This window comes from Artibeus jamaicensis, unplaced genomic scaffold (genome assembly GCF_021234435.1).
Source record: "Artibeus jamaicensis isolate MK-2021 breed Jamaican fruit bat unplaced genomic scaffold, CSHL_Jam_final scaffold_612, whole genome shotgun sequence".
In the NCBI taxonomy this organism is placed as follows: domain Eukaryota; kingdom Metazoa; phylum Chordata; class Mammalia; order Chiroptera; family Phyllostomidae; genus Artibeus; species Artibeus jamaicensis.
The window spans coordinates 9,444,765-9,464,510 of record NW_026522049.1 but is presented as its reverse complement, the minus strand read 5'-3'; the positions used below and the strand labels follow the sequence as shown (position 1 = coordinate 9,464,510).

The following is a 19,746-nucleotide window of genomic DNA, read 5'->3' as shown; positions in this document are numbered from 1 at the left end:
TCGAAGCCTTCCCTGGGTCAGGGGGGCCGGCTGCACCCCAGCGGCATGCTTCCTGGCTCTGGTGGGGAGCTCAGGCCCTTTGCTAGGATGGATGACTTCCTGGGGCCCACGTGACTGAGGGCTTCATGGAGGTCCGCGGCCCGGGTGCCAGGGCGACCCAGCCTATGAGTCCCAGGCGCCACTCCGGCTTGGCACCGTGTCCTCTGCCTGCCGTGGCTCTCACAGGGCCCTGAGCTAGGGCTCCCCCTGCCCCATTGGCTGGGTGGGGTCTCCTCCAGCTCAGTACGCAGCCTCTGCCTGGTGCTAGAAGTGTGCCACGTGCATTGCCGCAGCATGGCGGCCCTGCCTCTTCAAGCCCTTCACAGGTTCCCCACCCTGGTGGCCCCTGCCACATGACGGCAGCAGAGAAACAGCCCAGGCGGGTCTGGAAGGGCAATCCCTATCTCGAAAGCTGTGACCCCCCTCAGCCTCATTAGTGCGGAGCCGGGGGTCTCCTGCGTTCCAAGTCTGGAAAGGCTGTTGCACCAGTGGCTGCCAGAATGCTCATGCACAGCGCCAGCTTATGTTTGCCACTAGTGTTGTCACCAGTCAGGGCAGTTCATGCTAAAAGACGGTGTGCGCCTGTGGGTGGACCCCTCAGGAAGGCAGAGTCTGGGTCCTGCATGGGGACGGGCCCCGGGCAGCGGGAACGCAGTGGAGGGAGAAGTCCGGGGAAGTGGGGGGGGGGGCTGCCGGGCCACCCCGAGGGGAAGGCAGAGGCAGCCTGGCAGGGGGCCCATGTGCATGCGTCTGTCCGCCCGCCCGCAGGTTTGAGCTCATGCGCGTGTGCTGGCAGTACAACCCCAAGATGAGGCCCTCCTTCCTGGACATCATCGGCAGCATCAAGGACGAGATGGAGCCCGGCTTCCAGGAGGTGTCCTTCTACTACAGCGAGGACAACAAGCCGCCCGATCTCGAGGAGCTGGACCTGGACCCCGACAACATGGAGTGCGTGCCGCTGGACCCCATGGCCTCTGCGTGCTCCCTGCCGCTGCCCGACAGACACCTGGGATTCGAGGTGGAGGGCTGCCCGGGCCATGGCATGCTGGTCCTGCGGGCCACCTTCGACGGGAGGCACTCGTATGCGCACATGAATGGTGGGCGCAAGAACGAGAGGCCCCTGCCGCTGCCCCAGTCGTCCACCTGTTGATGTGGGGCCGCGTCCCGTGCAGACGGCACCACGTGTGCGCGCCTGCGCCTGCGCGGCGGGCGGGGGGCGGGCTCTAACCATCTGTCCACAGCCTCCTGCACCTCAGCGGATCTTCAGAGCTGCCACGCCGCCCACGGGAGACGGCGTCTCTGCAGTAAACACACTTGGGATGTTCCTTTTTTCAATATGCAAGCCGCTTTTTATTTCCCTACCCAAACCCTTAACTGACACGGGCCTTTAAAGAACCTTAACGACAACACTTAATAGCAACAGAACACTTAGAATCGAGTCTCCTCACTCTTTCCCTGTCTCCTCCATCTCTCTCTCTCTCTCTCTCATCTCATCTGTCTCTCGCTCTATCTCTCTCGCGCACGCTCTCTCTGTCTTTCTCCCTCTCTGTGCTTCATAACGGAAAAAGCATTTGCCACGAGCCCAGCCCTTTTTATCAGAGTGAGGAAATGGCTGTCCCTCCACGTGGTCCCATCTTGCTCCCATACACACCTGCCTGTCACCGTAGGTCTTTATAAAAAAAAAAAAAAACAGGTTGCGATGGCATTTTTTTAACTTTGTCTTGAACCTTTGTAGGAACACACGAAATTTACCAAGGGCCATCCTTCACCAAGGTTGTTACCATTTTAACGCTGCCAAATTCTGCCAAAACTCGGGACTCTGTCGGTCGCTCACACCCCCTACGCTTGTTTTCTGGTCTCCAGAGGCACAGGGCGAGCACGGCCCCTGGTCACTCCCAGGAGGGCCACACCAGTGAAGCCCTGCGCCTCACTGTCCCCTGGTGTCCGTTGCAGGTCTCACGTGCACACGGGTCAGTTTGCTCTGCACTAGGTTATTCCTCGGGGGAACTGGGCAGAACGGGGCTTGCTGTCAGAGGACGGGGAGAAGCCCGCCTGGCTTCCCGGCTCTACCTCCCCGCCCCCGCCTCTGGCTCCAGCAATTCTGAGGCGAACGGGCCCCTCGAGGGAGAGAGAGCCTGGCACACAGGCCCAGGGCAAAGGTCACCCATGTGCCAGTCTCCTGTCTCCACCCCCCCCACCAGCTCCCACCAGGTCCCCAAGGACACAGATTAGAAGGGGTTTCCAGGGACTGAGCCCAACTGTCCATGCGGGTTTTCGAGGAAAGCAGTTCCGCCGGCACCAGGACCGTGAGAAGAAGAGCAGTACACGGACCCGGAGCTTTATCCTGAGCTTTGTCCACACTTTCTCTGTTACTAGGACTTCCTCGTGGTTTTCTGTGTGAGACCGCGAGACATTTGCATACACATCGTCTTTAATGTCACTTTTGTAACTTTTTTACGGTTCAGATATTCATCTATACGTCTGTACAGAAAAAAGAAAGCTGCTATTTTTTTTCCGTTCTTTATCTTTGTGGATTTACTCTGTGAAAATCTTCAGGTCTGCCCTTCTTCCCTCTCTGCTCACTCCAAGAAACTTCTTACGCTTCGTGGTAGACTGCGTGACTCTTCCTCTTTTCCCGGCACTCCACACTTCCGGAACATAATTTGCCATGAACTGTGTGATGCCTTTTTATAAACCCGCCCCCCCTCCCCGCGGTCCCCCCCCCTCCGGCCCCATTAGTTCTCCTCTGACCGGGAGGCCCTGTGGGCCGGAGGCGGGAGGGACCCTCTCCTCAGCCTGCCCTCGCTGGGCGCTGGAGTCTGTCACCGCACGAGACGTGAGACACGCTCGGGGCAGACGGCAGAGGCTCCTCTCCGCACGTCCGCGCTCAGTGTTTGCGGTCACCGTGGTGGCACAGCCTCCCCCTCTGTCCCTGGCGTTCGTTTCACTCGTGACATGTGTATCTATTTTTTTTAACTCTTGGGTACAACAGAAGTTGGAGCTGCAGAGCCTAGACATGTGGATTTGTTTTTTGTTTGGAAGTAGATATTTAATCTTTCCATCCTAGAAAAAACAGCTGCTGAGTCCAAAGGGTGCAGCGGAGTGTGGTCCAGCGGCCCCTCCCGTGGCCTTCTGCCGCCGCCCTCCAGGCAGACCTGTCCTAGGACCGGAAGCTCCCAGAGACCTCCCTGGCACAGGCGGGGGGCCCGGGGCCCAGGGCCCAGGAAGCCACGCTCCCTCCCGGGGACCAGGGCCCTGGTGCTGGCTGCCTCCCCTGGCCAGGAATCCGACTCCTTGGGGCCTGGGGCTCTTCTGTGTCATTTCCTAGCACTTCTCACCGGGGCGATGACGGCACAGAGTTGCTTCTGGGATGGAAACGTTTCCGTTACAAGTAGGAACAAAGCTCCAATGTGATGGTTGCTAGTTGGGACGAGAGTAAACACAAAAAAGCAAGTTCGGCTGCTTCACACGCTGGCCGGCAGTTTCGGTGCCAGTGTTTTCTCTAGCCTCTGTCCCCCACTTTTTCCCCTTAAAAAGCTGAGAAACAGACAAAGGTGAATCAGGAAGGTATAATAGGAATTTTGATTGATTTTCAGATTCCAGTTTTAATCGCTGTGGAGAAGCCCCCTTAGGAATCGAAATACTGACAAAAGGGGTTTTTGTGTGTGTGTCTGTGTTAGATGGGACAGTTTTTCTTTTTTGGAGTTTTTCTTTCAAGCATTTATCTACCTCACTCTTATTTTTTATACGTGGATATACAAAAAAAAAAAGAGTACATCTCGCATTTCTCAGTACCTGGCAATACGCTGTTGACACTGGTAACCTCATGTAGCCACAGGCCACACGCCAGTGCCACAGGGCCAGGCCGGGCTGGGTTCCGGGGGCGGAGCTGCCCCTTCTCACCTCTCCACTCCTTTCCGACAGCTTGCCTTTTCCTGACATGTCTTACTTGCCGTTGCTTTTTTTCTTCTTCTTCTAACTCGGTTCGCTACGAGGTTGTGAGGTGTCAGGATTTCCCTCCTTCCGGCCCGGCGCCCCCACACTCGGCTGGGAGGTGAGGGGAGCAGCTGTCTTTGAAGCCAACTGCTCTGTGCAGACAGAAGGACAGGGTCTGTCCCTGGAAAAGCAGTGGTTTCCTGGGCTTTGAGGGGCGGACAGCGTGTGTGTTAGCATCCCACCTGTGAAGGCGCAGCGTGTGTGTTTGCTCCACGGGGCACCGCCACGCGCGCAGCCCCGGGCATGGCCCGCGCCAGGTGGAGATGCGCTGTGGCCTGCGCTCAGCGCTGCAGCCGCCTCAGCACGCCGACAGCCCCGCCGCACGGCTGCTGACCTCCCAGCCGACCCCTCCCAGAACGCACGGCACAGAAAGCCCCCTTCCCCTGTCCAGGCCCTTCTCTCCGCCCTCGTGTCCTCCTCCCTCCCAGGGGAAAGCAAAGATGTACCAAACCTTTGGACTAGAGGGGCAGTGGTCAGCGCCACGCCTCCTCCTGGGGCACCTCTGTCCCTCTGTCCTGCTGCTCACAGGTGGACGGCGCATTCCCCGGTTCGGACAGCTGGTGGTTTGATCTGAGCAACACGGTGGGGCCTTCCACAGCACGGAGGGCTTCCTGAAAGTTCCGGTACCGCAGCCAAGCTCAGGGGCACCTCCCCTCCCGCAAGAGCGTGCCTCTCCTCTCCCGAGTCCCCTGAGACCGTACAGTCGTTGAGAAATACTGCTTGATCAGGGTTCTCTTCCTCCACCCTGTAGGTGACCCCCTTGGAATAGTGGCCTGTCTTCTCTTTTGCACATACACTCCGGTTTCCACAACTGGACTCCTACAGATCATTCAGCTGGTTTATAAGGGTTTCATTTCAACTGTCCGAGTTGTCGGTGTCCTTCTGTTCTTGTCCGATGTAGGTGGTTTTTCTTTAAGTAGAAAGCAAACACGAACAGTGCCGTGCCCGTCGTGAGAGATGCTTCAGAGACAGAGACAAAAGCGTGAAGTTTGCTCGCGAGACAGGGCAGTCGTTCTACTGGACCAAACCACCCACCTGGACTCCACCCAGGCGTCATCTGTCCACAGTTATAGCCTGATTTTGTGCTGATTTCCCCGCCGCTTCTGAATTTTTTCTCTTTTGTATGCTTAATCAAACTGAGTTGTGGCATTTTTCCATGTAACCTCCTTCTGACGGCAGCTCACGCTGCTCGAAGTGACATGAACCACTGAAGCACATCACTGCGTGGATGTGAGCATCAACACGTCATCGCACCCAGCCCCTCCCCGAGGCAGCAGGCGCTGGTGTGTTCCGGAGACGTTGCTGAACTTCAGTCGGGTGAGACCCAGACCACCCAGGTCTCCTTTACAGGATGTCGTGACGTTTGACGTGCAGTTGGAATAAACTTCCTCCCTGGAAGATACAAGACGGGGTTCACGGCCAACACCAGCCTCTCCCTCCAGCCTGTTCCCGTGAGTCGGGACGACATTTTTAGCGGTAGGAGACGTGGCTTGGTGAGATAGAAAAGTGGTTATTGTGGAACTACCCAACGGCAGAATGCTTGGCACGAAGCGTGTTGTGTTTTGGGTGGGGTAGCAGATCAAGGAGCCAAGTACGATGCCAATCCGAGGCCAGTGGGTTCCACCGAAGCCTCTTTCTCGGCAGCCCACCTCTGCTGGCAGGTGGCTGTCCATGACGACGCTGGTGGCAAGGCCACAGTAGTTCAATGGTTGAGGCGGCTAGGGAGCTGGGTCCAAGGTCCTCAGCTGTCACGGATGGGTCCTCCCGGGGTGGCCAGACGAGTGTCAAAGGCACCTCCTTCCCAAAACATGGGCCCCTCACAGCGGGCGGTGACCCTCCGAGCCCTGCCCTCCAGTTTTAGCAGACCCAGTAATGCATTTAAGGTTTGGGGTTTGTTCTCTTGTTATGTTACTTTTGTGTGTATTGTCTGTCTTTTCATTTCATGGGCTCAGCAGCGTTGGGAGACACGGACCAGAGATCCACTTGCTAAGAACCAGGGATGAAAGTTAGACTTTCTTACTCTGACATAGTCGGTACAAACGAGAACTTCAGGAAAGGATGTTGTGTAGATTGAAGCTCTCTGTTGCCAGAGATGCTGAAGATACAGACCTCGGACAGGCCAGAGGGTTTCATTTCTGGCCTCCAGCTCAGATGACTAGCTGGTCATTTAGGGGAAAAAAAGCAGGTGAACACTCCTTGATAGTGGAATGATCAGGTGGTAGGAACCATTCTGACGGGGGTCCTGATGTGGTGGGAAGGGAAGAACCGCGAGCAGAAGGGGACAGGTTTAGAGGCAGTGGGGGCCAGGTGTTGAACTTGATGGTTTCTTGAAGGTATCAGACCACATCAAGGCTCTAGAGTCATCCATGGGCATTTGGTTTCAACCAATAAACCTAACATTCTAGATTGGAAATTGTTATTGTGGAGTTAAGACAAATTTTTCAAGGACACAAACTACATCGCACTCGTCAGTGGTCACTTCTGGGGCGTGGCTTTAGGGTTTCGTTTTATTTTGTTTATGCAAGAACGCGGTCACTCATCGGTACGGCCACATTTGTGAGTGTCCGCATCTTTCCGGTAAGCATTGTTTGAATGAATCACACATTAGCATTTTCAATAGGGCTCCTATGTCCAGTAGATTACGGGTAGTCAGTTGACAAAGATCTGGTTTACAAGAACTAATTCAACGTTTCATTGCATTTTTGTAAGAGCATAGAATTTTATAAAATGTTTGTAGTTTGTAATCGCCGAAAATAATTTAAAGACACATTTTTTTCTCTGTGTGTGCAAATGTGTGTTTGTGATCCATTTTTTTTTTTTAGGACACCTGTTTACTAGCTAGCTTTACAATATGCCAAAAAAAAAGGGGGTTTTCCCTGACCCAAGCCGAGGCTCACCTTCTTTACCCCTAAGCTTTGTGCCCTAGAGTATAACAAAGGAATGATGACATTTTAAGAAGTAGTTCTGTATCTTCAGTATCTTGGTCTTCCAGAGCCCTCTGGTTGGGAAGGGGATCATCTTATACTGGTCACTTCCCTTTGGAGCATAGCTACTTTCACAGGCTGAGAGAACCTCATTGGCCAAGGAAAGAGCAGAGGTGTGGCAGCCCAGGGCTGCCCAGTCTTAAGCACCTGGTGTGGTCGGCGTGGCCGCCGCACCGCTGTGCAAAGCCTCGAGATGGAAAGACGGACTGCCCAGCTAATGGCGTTCGCAGTGACCGCCGCATGCAGACTTACCACAGACGGTGGTAATTCTGGTGCACGCAGACTGCTTGCTTACATGCCTCATATCATAATCAGTGCTTTGTTATAACGAGGTAGACAGCCTATTTGTTTTATAAGGCGACACAGAGGATACATTTTTCTAATACAGAACGAAGTTCTTTTTAATAAAAAACTACACAGAAAAAAAAAATTTTTTTTAAAGTTTGACTCCATTTCCTATAGCTCCCAGTGGATTAGGGGCCATGTGTACACACCTCCCCAGAAATCCCCATCATTGGGAATGTGGGTGTTTTGCACAGCATGGGAGAAAGTTCCAGAAACGATGTGTTTTCTGTTTGCAACTTTGCATTCGGATGTTGGGCGTTGTGTAGACACACCCGCGGGTGGGACAGATGCTTGGCAGAAACACTGTTGCTTTCTAAGCCGGTGAGGTTGGGGTGAGAGGTTTGCCAGAGTCCGTCTACCTCTGGGACAAAATTTAAAAAAAAGAAAATTTAAACCAGAAGGCGCGATGGAATGGACGCATCGCAGAAAATGCATTTTCTCAGTTTTCTTGTTTAAAAAGTTTTTTAAAAAAATTTTAAAATACAGTAATTAACAAGGTCAATTTGTTACCTAAGATGACTTTCTGTGTAAAAATTATTCCTAAAAAAAAATTATTTCCTCTGTTTATATAAAAAAGTTAGTAGATGAAAAAAAATTTCAAAATGCTTTTGTATATTCTGTTGTAAGAATTTACTCCTGTTATTCCAATATACTCTGGATTCTTTACATTACAAAAAAAAAAAGAAACTTTGTCTATTTTGAATGGCTGAAGCTAAGGCAATTTTAGTTTCTCTTACTCTGCTTTTTTCTAGTAGTTAAAGTACTACATGGTTTAAGTTAAATAAAGAATTCTGTATGCATTTCTGGCCCCTGGTTTTATTTCCCCCGCCTCCTGGAAGACTCACCACGCCTCTGAGGCAGGGAAGCTGCATCACGTGTGGCATGTGTGTTCACACATGTCACGTGGAGGTGCCCCGCAGGAAGGCTTTGCTTGGTCTCTGACGGCCGAACCGCCTCGGCATGCGGATCGCAGCTGAAGACCGGGAGCTCTTCTGTTCCTCACCCCATGAAATCAGCTAGAAGGAAATGTGAATACCTAAAGTACAGAAATCTGTACGTCAGTGTTTAAAAAAGGTTTTACTGCCCTGGCTGGTGTAGCTCAGTGGATTGAGCGCGGGCCTGCGAACCACGCAATCGCGGTTCGATTCCCAGTCAGGGCACATGCCTGGGTTGCAGGCCAGTTCCAAGCAGGGAACTCACAAGAGGCAATCATACATTGATGTTTCTCTCCTCCTCTCTGTCCCTTTCTCTCTAAAAATAAATAAATAAAATCTTTAAAAAATAAATAAATAAATAAGGTTTTACTGATTGATTTGAGAGAGAGAAACACTGATTTGTCATTCCACTTATCTACACGTTCATCCATCGATTCTTGCAGGTGCCCTGACCAGGGATGGAACCTGCAACCCTGGCATATCAGGACAGTGCTCTAACCCACTGAGCTACCCGGCCAGGGCTGTACTTGAGATCTGTAGACTTTCCACACCATCCACTGACCAAAGTCAGGCCAAGGCAGGTTTGATCTGGATGACCCGGGGGCAAAGGGCGTGACCTCCACATTCCCATGTCCTTGTTGGCGCCTCACAGTCAGCGCACCCGCCCAGGGGGACCCCGGGAGAGCACACGCAGGACGTGGCCTGTTCGGGAAGTTCAGTTCCTTGTGAGCTGCTGCTCTCGGCCCACCTGAAAACAGGGTCCGGGGGGATGGTCACGGTAGGAAATGTGGATGCCCGTTTACGGGAAACAAGGTGTAAATAAATGCTCTAGAATCAAACCAGAGATGCGTGAACACATCACAACAACCGGTGGCTTGTTCACTACCCCCTGACAGTGGGAGATTAGCAGCAAACCCAGGCCGCCGGATAAAGGCTCCATAGCAAGGTGGAAGCGGCGGGGAATAAGCCAAAGGCCATGCCTGAGACCCAGTGAGTCTCACAAGTGTTTGGGCCCAAAACAAGCGGCCTTCCTAAAAGAAGGGACTCATAAACTTGGTGTTGACCCTGGGGTTTTGCTCACCCTTGTCATGAAGTGCTTGGCCTTTGTGGGGACAGTTACCAGGTGACTGATGACAAAAGGCAGGCTGTTTCCAAGGCTCTGGTGATGTCCGGGCTGTGGGCAGAGCAGACGCAAGAGGCCAGCGTGCCTCTCCCACGCGCCGGGGCGGGCAGATGCTGCGTGCCGCACCTGTCCTGGGGGGCGACTTCTCCCGAGGAAGAAGGGGCTGGGTCTCCAGAAGTGCTATCCTCGCTCCCCACCGTGCCACTCCCAAAGGCCCCAAGTGCAGCAGGGCCGTTTCTCTCTCTACTTGGGAAGGTGTGTGTTTTCACCTCCATCCCCTCCCTGGTCTCTGTAACAACTCCTCAGTGGAAGGGTTTTGTTAGTTTGACCGATGAGCCCAGGAGCGGAGGTGTCCAGGACCCTCCCGCCATTAAAGGGCCAGTCCCAGGCTCAGCCTGGTGAGCTGCGGTTTCCGCGCCGACTTAGAACTGCCCACAGTCATAACCAAACGGGCCCTCAGCTGCACCAACAAGAGGTGGCAGGCCAGGCAGCCCAGGATGTGGGCCCTCTGGGGTTCTCCCTTAAGAATTTCGGAGGCCACCCAGGGGGAAGGGACTCATTTATTACGAGAGAGCTCTGGGCCTTTCGACCGAATGACATTTAAAAGTCTGTGACACGTGTGTGGCTCAGTGCCAGGCGATCTGAAAGGGCACAGGAGCAGGCCCGAGGCCTCCACTTGCCACCGTGCTGGGACGGGAGCTAGAGGGATGGGAGGGGTGGGGCGATTGGGACTCGGGCCGCTGAGTTTGCCCGCAAACCCAGAAGGTCCTGCGCATGAACATCCGCAGCCGGACCTCGCACGCCAGGCCGCCCCACCCCCACTCGCTGGCTTTGCTGTGCTACAGCCGGCTTCCGCCTCTTCTGTGTCCAATGGTCCGGTCTCACTGCGAGCCAGCGCGGCGTCATGGAAGCAAAATGAAAGCGGAAACGGGCTCAGAAGCCAACCTTGGCTATTAGCCTTTGCTTACAGACCAAACAGTACCTGTGCAAATAGAAAACAGCATGGCTGCCAGGGAAAACAGTATATGGCCCGTCCTCGAAGATGACCCCCAGAACGACCTTGGTTCAGCAGTTCCGCTGCTAGGTGTGCACCCATGTGGCCTGAGTCAGGGACTCTACCTGGTGTGCGCACACCTGCGAGCACCATAGCGTCCACACTGACCAGGAGGCGGAAGCCACTCAGCGTCCGCCACAAACTAAAGAGATAAGCCACACGTGGTCTATTCATACAATGAAGTATATTATTCAGCCTTTAAAAGCACAGAAATTCTCATGCGTGTTACAACATAAATGAACCTTGAGGACATGCTGAGTGCTGTAGGCCGGTCACCCAGGGACAGTCCCTGTGAATCCATTTGTACGAGGTCCCTAGAGATGGAAGGGAGAATGAGGATGACGGTGGGGGGGTGGAGATACTGTTTAACTGGGATACACTTTCAGTTTGGGAGGACGAAAGAGTCTAGAGACGACGTCTGCTCCGTGAACGTACGTGGTGCCACGGAGCACTGAACAATGGTTCAGATCGCCCATTTCGGGTCACGTGTATTTCACCACAATTAAAAACAAAGGTTTCAAAGGAAAACGGAAAAGAAATACTTGAGATACAGTGGCCCAGAAGCCGCCCACGGCACCTGGATGTAGGACCGGGGCACTGAGCGGTGGCCACATCTCCGTGTCCTCACCGCCAGCCGGCCACCGTCAGCCCACCACGTGCGGCTCCGCAGGCCAGGCCTGTGTTCCCGGCAATCAGGGCAGAATCACACGGGCCCACTGCGCATTTTAAGATTAAAAAAAAAAGATTACGAGGTTTTTATTTTATTGTCATGAAACTCGTAACCGAAGCTAGTTAATCCCTTATGAAATGTCTGCCTTTTAGACTATTCTCCTGCCTTCTGCCAATAAAGCGACTCTGATTTTTTGTTGGGCGAATTCACGATTTTTCCCCTCTGTGTAAACTGTTTTACAAGCAATTTTCTCAAAGCCTCTGAAAGCTCTGCCGAGCTCTCCACACAGGCCTGAACCATTTGATTTTCCCTGAAGGAGGAGCCCTCCGATTGCTTCTCCGGGGCTGGAACCACTGAGGGTGAGATTTCCGGGCACCGGGCTTGGGGCCAGGGCTTCCTCGCCCGCCTCCGGCATCTCCTGGACGAGGACTTGCAGGGCTTTCCCCAGCAGGCTGGCGGGGAGCCAGGGGGGTGATGGAGGGAGGGGGATGCGCGCCTCGTGCCCGTGTCCGTGATGCAGAGGCAGGGAGTAGTTGTAATCGCAGATGTCTCTGCAACCTCAGGAGACGCGAGGTTACCCCGTGGACCAGCCTCTAATCGCAGCGAAAGGTAAGCAGCAGTGGCGATGTAGCAGCCCTGAAACATGAGTGAAGGCAGCCACCCGGCAGACAAAGGCTTTGCCCTCGTGCCTTGGAAAGTACTTGTTACTAGGAGAAGCTGGGCAGAGACCGGCTCTTGGCTTTGGGGTCTCATAACCAGCAAGCGGCTGAGCTGGGGAGGGCCCAGGTTTTTGAATACTGGACCCAGGCACCTTTAACTCGTGAACTCTCTCACCCGAGTCTACGTTCATTCTTTTTTTGTAGTTTGTTTTGTTTTTCACGGGGAGGAGAAACGACCTAGAGGGGGTCAAGGTGTGGAGAAAGAAAGGTGAGTGAGTCTCTCTCGGGGGCTACATCAGAATCCTTCGGTCACCACTTGGGTCGTGATAAAGAAAAAGAAAGCATTCAGAAAATGTTGGCGACTCAAAATACGCCTTTACAGCTATTCTCTGTCAATGCTCCGGTGGTGGCTTTTGGGAAAGGGGACCCGGGGGGGCCACGGTGGGGAGACCCAGACTGGTCTGCAAGGACCACCCACGGGTCCTTACCTGTGATCAAATGCCCAGCTGGACGGCACACGGTGGCCTCTCAGTGGGGAACGGGGACACCCCAAGGAAAGGCGGGTCAGAGGACACTGTGGTCACCCTCCCCTCCCTGCGCAGCGACAGGACGAGATAGAACGCACCTGCCCGCATCTCGGGAAAAGGCCACCTCCACACCCTCTCCCCGCACCAGGCGCCAGCTCTTCAGCAGGTGCCGTGGAATCGTGTCTCTCTAACAAACTGCTGATCGAGGAAGCCGGTAACGGTGTTAATACAATAGCATACAGATTTTGGGGGCTGATTATTTTTCTTGAAAAAATTACTAAGTATTTTAATCAAAACTTTTGGGGTATGGTCTTAGTGGCTTGGAGGTGTACGTTTTATTAATCTCATCAGCTTGTCTGTGTTTTTTTTTTATATTTATGCCAGTTTATTTTTCTAGTTTCATTTATTTATTTTTAGAGAGAGGAAGAGAAACATCAATGTGTGGTTGCCTCTCACACGCCCCCTGACTTGGGACCTGGCCTGCAACCCAGGCATGTGTCCTGACTGGGAATCGAACCTGTGACCTTTGATTCGAAGGCCGGCACTCAATCCACTGAGCCACGCCAGCCAGGACTATACTAGTTGTTTGTGCAGTAGCTGTTCAGTTGGAATCAGCTGGGTGATGAAGGCGGGCCCTTCCCGGGGGCCACAGTCTCACCTCCCCAGGATGAGGAAGGTGCCCTTCCAGGTCCTACAAGTCCTTACCAACCTTCCCCAGAGTGAGCATGGCCAGGAACGAACCCCAGGGCGCCTCCGTCCGGTGGTCCCTGTCTTTCGAGTCCTGGCTGGGAACAGAGCTTCCATTTCTTTTCCTCCTCTCTCTCCAGCATCTTCTTCCCAAATCCCCACAGTATTTCGGCGGACACTTTCAGCAACAGGCCCAGCACTTCACAAAATCTGCCAGGACCTCACTGGTGGGGTGCCGGGGTGGGGTGCACTTCAGCCCTCAACCCCAGAACTTGGGTCTGGGGGTCAGTAGGCCCTGGGGCTCCCTCCCAACCTCAGCTCCCCACCCCGCCCCTGCCCCCTGACTGGCTCTCAGCCATCACTTACTTGCGGTCGAAGATCTTCCCAGATTCTCACGACTCCCTGCTTCGCCTCCCCGTAACCCACGGGCTGCTGACACGTCCTGAGCTGCGCCTGTCTGTCACCCCCTAGACCCGAAGGCAGGCAGACCCGCCTCTCTGGGGAGGGGCCACCCACTGGCGAGGGGCCAGCAGGACAACCAGTTTCTGCCCCCTGAGGCCCTGGAAGCTGCTCCCATTGAGGCGTGGGTGCTCCAGAGGCACGTCTGACCCGGCCTGTGGGTTAGGATGGAGGTCACAGACAGGGGACTTCGAAGGGACAAATGGGGTGAGGCAGGTGAAGAAGCTGGGGAGGCCACGCCTGCAGGGAGCAGAGGCATTGGGGGGGGGCAGTCACGAGAGCCTGAGGCCTTGGGGCCGGGACTGGGTATTTAACCTTTTCCTGGACTTCGATCTCAGCATTAACAGCTGGGAGCATCCCAGGTATGTTGAGAAGCCATCCACCACCACTTCTGGCTGGGACACCGGCCCCTGAGGGGAGGGTGGGAAGAAGCTAGGAAAGTCTGCAGAAGTCAGACTGAGTGCTTTCTCCTCGGGGTGAGAGGGGGGAGGAAGCAGAGGTGGATGTGGGAGAGTCATGGTGTTGATTTGGGACCTGCCAGGTTTCTCCTGGGTCCCTGCCGGGTTTCTCAAGAGTCCTTGCCGGGAACTCTTGCAGAGTTCTCATGGGCCTGGCTCTGAGTGAAGGCTGCAGGAGAACCCCAAACCCACGGGGTTACCTGGGAGCCTGCTTGCGGGGCTGTGCCCTGAGGTGCTACTGCAGTTCCGTTGTCAGTGGGGACAGCACTGAGTTAGGCTCAGTAAACCTGCAAAGAAAGCCATGCCCGAGGGCTGCAGGCGGCCCCCCCACAACCAGTTAGGCCAACACTAATTGTTCGGTGTCTCCAAGTCACATAAAAATGCCACTCTGCTTCTCGGTGGGCACATTTGTAAAGCCCAGACCCAGGCAGGCCACGGTGTGATCTCCCCCTGTTTTTTCCACCACAGCCTTTCCTTTCCACCCCACCCCAAACCAGATGAGAGAGGAGAGGAGAGAGAGCGTGTCTGGATGTCGGGGTTCAGGGGCTGGGTGTGGGGAGCCCCTTGCAGGAGTTCCCTGTGGCTGGAAAACAAAGCAGCGCAGACTGGGTGGTCGGAACAGAACCATGTTGTTCCCCAATGTTTTGGGGGGGAGAGGCCCCTTCCACAGGTGCCGGCGGGACCATGCCAGCTCTGAGCCCTGTGGTAAAAGGGTCTTGCACCCCACCTCTTCTGGCTTCTGGTGGTCCCAGATGTTCAGCAGCTTGGGGCAGTGTCTCTGTGGTGTTCACATTGTCTTCCTGCACACATCTGTCTCTAGTCACCAGCTTTCTAAGGACACTCAACCCATGTTGGGAACCGCCCTGCCTGGAGCTGTAACCCCCCATGGCTAAGGCTCAGTGAGTGACCTTCGGACAACAAGCCACTAAGGGGACAAAGCTTATCTCCCTGCAGGGGCACCACTTCTGCTCCTTTTTTCATAACTGGCCCCCAGTGCTTGATTGGTTAGCCAATGATGGGTGAAATTCCCCAAGGGGGGGAACGACCTAAGACAGGCAGGATACGGGGAGGCCCCAGGGAAGGACTCAGGGGGCTATGGAGAAAGGGGGTGATGGACTCTTGCCCCTTGGCTTTGACAGACCCTGAGTCCTCATTCTGTCTGTGAGAAGTCTCCCAATCTCTTGGCTGCCTTACTTCCCCTGCCTGACTTAAGCCTGAAACAATGACAGAGGGCAGTGTGGTTCTTTGCTGGAAAGGGCAGGTTCCCTGGGTGATCCCTAAGAAAGAATACATAGACTCCTGTGAAAACTGCTTTGCTAAGAATGCTCTCAATTAAAGGATAAAGGTCCGAGCAGGAAATGAGTTTGTTTCCCGAACTTTTGTAGCCCTTTAGCTAACAGACCCTGACTCAGAATAAGCCCTCAGAGTTCTTTGTATATTATCTATTGTTTGATCCTTACTGCCTGGCAATGATCTATGAGCTTTACCAGTATTCCTGTGCAAAGCGAACCCAATAAAAGCCCATTGAGGAAAAGGCTCTGGGCCCTTCTCCTTTGAGAGATTGTCCACCTTTCCTCCCCAAGCAGATCATGTCTTGGTAGACTTATTCTCATCCATGGTGGCCGGGGGGCCCTGTGGGTGGAGCCTCCCCCTCCCCCCCCACAGACTCACAGCACTGTCCAAGGCTGTGCTTCCCAGAAGCCCAAAGGCATCACTCTGGCCACAGCAGAAAGGTCAGGGAAGCCACGCAGTGGACCCCCGGACCCCCCTGGCATTTCTAGAGCGGGTGTGGGATAGAGAGTGTCTGACGTTGGATGCGACACCTCTGTGTGTTTTACTTCTCCGAAAGACGATGCCCAGGAGGTTTAAAGGTCTTACTTCCACTTGGTCAGGTGTCCCTTCCAAGGTCTAATGGGTGTTTAGCATGCTCGGCTGCACACTGACTGTGGGAGCCCACCGCTGCGTCCCTGGGGGTCTCCTGGCCTGGGCCAATGCTCTGTGCCCAGCCCCGGAGCGGGGACTCGAGTTCTATGTGGAAAAGAAGGCAGAGACCGCATGTTGCCTCGAGTCACTCCAGGTCCCTTTTTGTCACCAGATAAGTTACAAAAAACTTTTGGCCAAGAAAAATCCTCGGATATCAGAATTGCAGATAAGGGATTGGGGGCCGGCATAAACTTAAACTTGACCATGTACTGCCTTAGTATTATTGTCTAGCATCTTCCTGGTGTTATTTTCTGTTCCTGATTAGAATGTCACCCTCTTCCTCTTTCCTTCCACTGTTGTCCTGATGAAGGGAAAGCCCGCAGCTGGGTAGGGCTACCCTGGTACCAGCGACAGGGACAGTCAGCCTTCCCCGGGAGGCGGTGACCTCGGCTGCCCATGCAGTGGGGCTGGAAGTCCCAAGGCCAGCTGGTTCCCCTGGGGCCCTTCAAGCAGGAGAAGGAGCTAACAGACCTCCCTCATGGAGAACACAGACCACCAGTCAGGGCAGTAACTGCTCCTCCACAGGCTGCAGGCCCCACCCCAGGCTGCTCGGGCGGCCCCGGGAAGTCTGCAGCCAACCTGAGGCCCGTGGTCCAGGACGTGTGGTCAACTGGACGGTGGTGTGTGGGGGGTGCTATGGACTGAAATGTGTCCCCCAGCAAAATTCAAATGTAGAAGTCTTCCCCCTCAGTGCGACGGTGTTTGGAGGTGAGGTCTTTGGGTGGGGGGTGATCAGGTTTAGATGAGCTTGTGAGGGTGGGGCCCCCGCGAAAGGATTAGAGCCCTTATTACAAGAAGGGAGAGTTCAGAACCCTGTGAGACATAGCCACGAGGTGGCCATCTGGCTGTAGCCAGGTCCCGGCGGCAGTGACACAGGGGCAGGACTTTGAGACCCGGCTCTGCCACCTTTCACAGAGTACCTTTGGGCAGGCCGTTTGACCCTGGCTCACCTCAGCCTGCTCGCCTGTGAAACAGGGGTAACTCAGAGGCTGAGTGTTTTTCACGGGTATTAAATGCGATGATTCACAAAATGTGCCCAGGACACTGCCTGGCACAGAATCGGGACTTTGGCTGAGGGACGGATGCTTATAATTAGCCCGCATTAATTTCAGAAAGTCAAGTACGGGATTTATGGAGAGTGACATTTATTAGGTTCTGATGAGCTGGGGCCTGTCAGAAGCAGTGAGTAGCACATTCTGCGCAGGCAGACGGCAGGCCCCTGGCTGCCGCCACCCTTTCTGCCGAGAAAGGCTGCTGGGTTGAGCAGAGAGAGTGTAGCTTCTGCGCAGACCTGGGGAGCGCCAGGGGCCTGCGCCTTGCGGAGGGGCACGCCTTCCCAGCTGCGACTGCAGAGGGTTCTGGCTCAAGAAGAGAGGAGGGCCAGAGCCTGGCGTGGACGTGCTCACCAAAGTGGCACCCGGGGCACGCTGTAGCCACAGGGGTGACTGAGCAGGAAGCTTCGTGCCCGTGCAGGGTCCTTAGTCCCTCAAAGGTGCCTGCGGCCCATGGGTGCCGGGTCCTGGGGAAGTGAGCGGGGAGGAGGCGGGTCTTTGCCTGTCTCCCCCACGCCTTCTGCTTCCAGGTCATCTCAAATGTGGTCGCCAGCAGCACATGGCAGCTTAGCAAAGAGAATCGGAGGAAGGAAAAAAGACACCAGTTGCTCTTGGATATATTTTTTTTAATCCCCCGGGCCTGTGGCACCAACTGGCGTTGCAAAACAGTTGCTGTTTTTCTAAGATGGGCTTCTTTCCCTTATTGAGTGAGAGTTTGGGGCCAGCAGCAGGAAGCAGGAGTCCATTTCTTCCTCAGGCCTTCCAGAAAAACTCCCGAAGCTCCCACAGTGTGGTCCTTGACTCAGGGCTTGGCGTGCCCTGGAGGGTCACTTTGGTGGAGGAGACAGTGACCAGAAATAGAAAGTGGTGCTGGGCCCCGGCTGTATGAAGCTCGGTGTGACCGTGCATGCGGGTTTGCAGTTCAGCAGGGCTGCACCCAGGGGCTGCGACCTGAGCTCAGAGGGGCGGTGGGAGCGGGCAGAGGGAAGGAAGAGCGAGGCTCGAGAAGCGTGCGAAGATCTCCCTCCTTCCCTCACTCCCCCCCCCCCCATCTTCCTTCCTTGCCTGCTTCCTTTCTTCATCCTTTTTCTCCTCGCTGGTCCATCAGCTGCCAGCTGTGGGTGCAGAGTCTCCTACCTGCCACCAGTGCTGGGCAGTAGCTCAGGGTCTCGTCAGGCCTGTGCAAGTCTCCAGGGAGTGACGACAGGTGAGGGTGTGGTCACCGGCTCCTCTGGGTCTGCCGGATGGAAGGGACCCGGGAGCCACCAGGTGGTGGCTGAGTCCTACCCAGTCCCGAAAATTGATGACCCCACGATTCCAAGTTTTGTGTCTGGGGCAGTGGCCTCCAAATATTTTTGATCACATGTCTCTATTGACAAAAGGCTTCAGTGTACACACACACATTCACTATGATGAGCTATGTCTTCACGTCTAGATTTCATTGTTAGTAAGTGGGTGTAAGTCTGTATTTTTCACAGTTCTTTCAGCCAGCTTATCAGACTGCTGTTGTTTTTCTATGAAGCTGTGGCTGGCGCTGAGCTCCTGGGAGTTGGGCAAGGTGGCGCTCAGCCGTCCACTCAGGTCTGGGAAACTCATGTCTTCCTCTCTCTGTGGGTCTGAAGTCCCACCTGTGGGCACGCCTCGGTCATGATTAGGGGTCAGTGCAATGAAGGCCCGGTAACTGCAACCCCGAAACCCTTTAACCAGCCGGACTACCCTGTAACAAGTTACAAGTGGATCAGAGAGGGAGGGCCTGTCTGTCCCCTCGGGGTCCCTTGCCTCCGGGTGGCAAGTTCCTTCCTCCCTCAGGACACCACTCCTGTGGACGAGCAAAGCAAGGCCCGCATCCGTCCCGCCGCCAACACTGGTCCACACCCATTTCCTTCTTCTCTGTCAGGACTGAAAGCAGAAGGTCACCGTGATGAAACCAGGAGATGACACGTGGCTGTGAGGATGTGAGGAGGTGGCAGCTCGTGCCTGTGCCCCACACCCATTGTGACTGTGGCCCAGCTCCCCCACTTGAGACTCACGTCTATAAAAAGCATGGGGAAATTTCCCAATGGGACGGGTGCAGTGTATTGTTGCTGAGGTCATTTTCAGTCCCCGAAAGGCCACCAGCAGGACACTCAACGGAGTGGAGGTAGTGACACCCCCTCGCCACTCCCTTCAGCGAGCTTTGCTGTGGGTTTGGGGTGCTGGCTTAATAGGCTTTAGAGTAACGACGTGATACCCTCCCTGGCTGCTGGAAGCCGCATCGGCGTGTCCCTTCTGAAGGGTGACACTAGCTCACGGTGGCTCATCTCCAGGATGACCCCAGCTGCGGACTGAAGGACTGCGTCCCCCCTGAATCCACGCGCGGAAGTCCTATCCCCGCTGTGATGGTGTTTAGAGGCGGGGCCTTTGGGACGTACTTGAGCACTGAGGGTGGGGCCCCATGACGAGTGTGATGTGCCAGGACGAGTGTGCCAGCGAGAGGCCGTGTGAGGTCAGACGCAGGAACACTTACGGCGCTGGCACCTGGTCTCGGGATTGCAGCCTGCAGCTGTGAGAAAGAGCCATCTGTGGGTTGGGCCGCAGCCCGTGGGGCTCTGTCCTGCAGCCCGCCTGAATGAAGACAGCCCTCCGTGGCACTGTGTGTGTGTGTGCATGAGTGCCTTCCGATGTTCACACCCGCTGTGATCGACTCCCACGCAAGGAGCCCGAACAGGCCTGTGACTCCTTGTAACCCGCAGAGTTCAGCCAGCCCAGGCTGCCCTGCTGGGGAGGCCTCGGGGA

The 19,746-nt window shown here is 54.9% G+C and overlaps 1 protein-coding gene across 4 annotated transcripts in view; it reads left to right on the top strand.

The window, feature by feature from the left end:
• IGF1R (insulin like growth factor 1 receptor) overlaps nucleotides 1-8,147 on the top strand; it is a 231,257-nt gene extending 223,110 nt beyond the window's left edge. For 3 of the 4 annotated variants that reach the window (XM_037145944.2, XM_037145943.2, XM_037145946.2), the window contains exon 21: nucleotides 808-8,147. In XM_037145944.2, the coding sequence (XP_037001839.2) occupies nucleotides 808-1,189 (382 nt within the window). In that variant the 3' untranslated portion in view covers nucleotides 1,190-8,147. The remainder of the gene's footprint in view (nucleotides 1-807) is intronic. The other variant, XM_037145945.2, reaches the window with a different exon arrangement.
• Nucleotides 8,148-19,746: the final 11,599 nt, after the last annotated feature.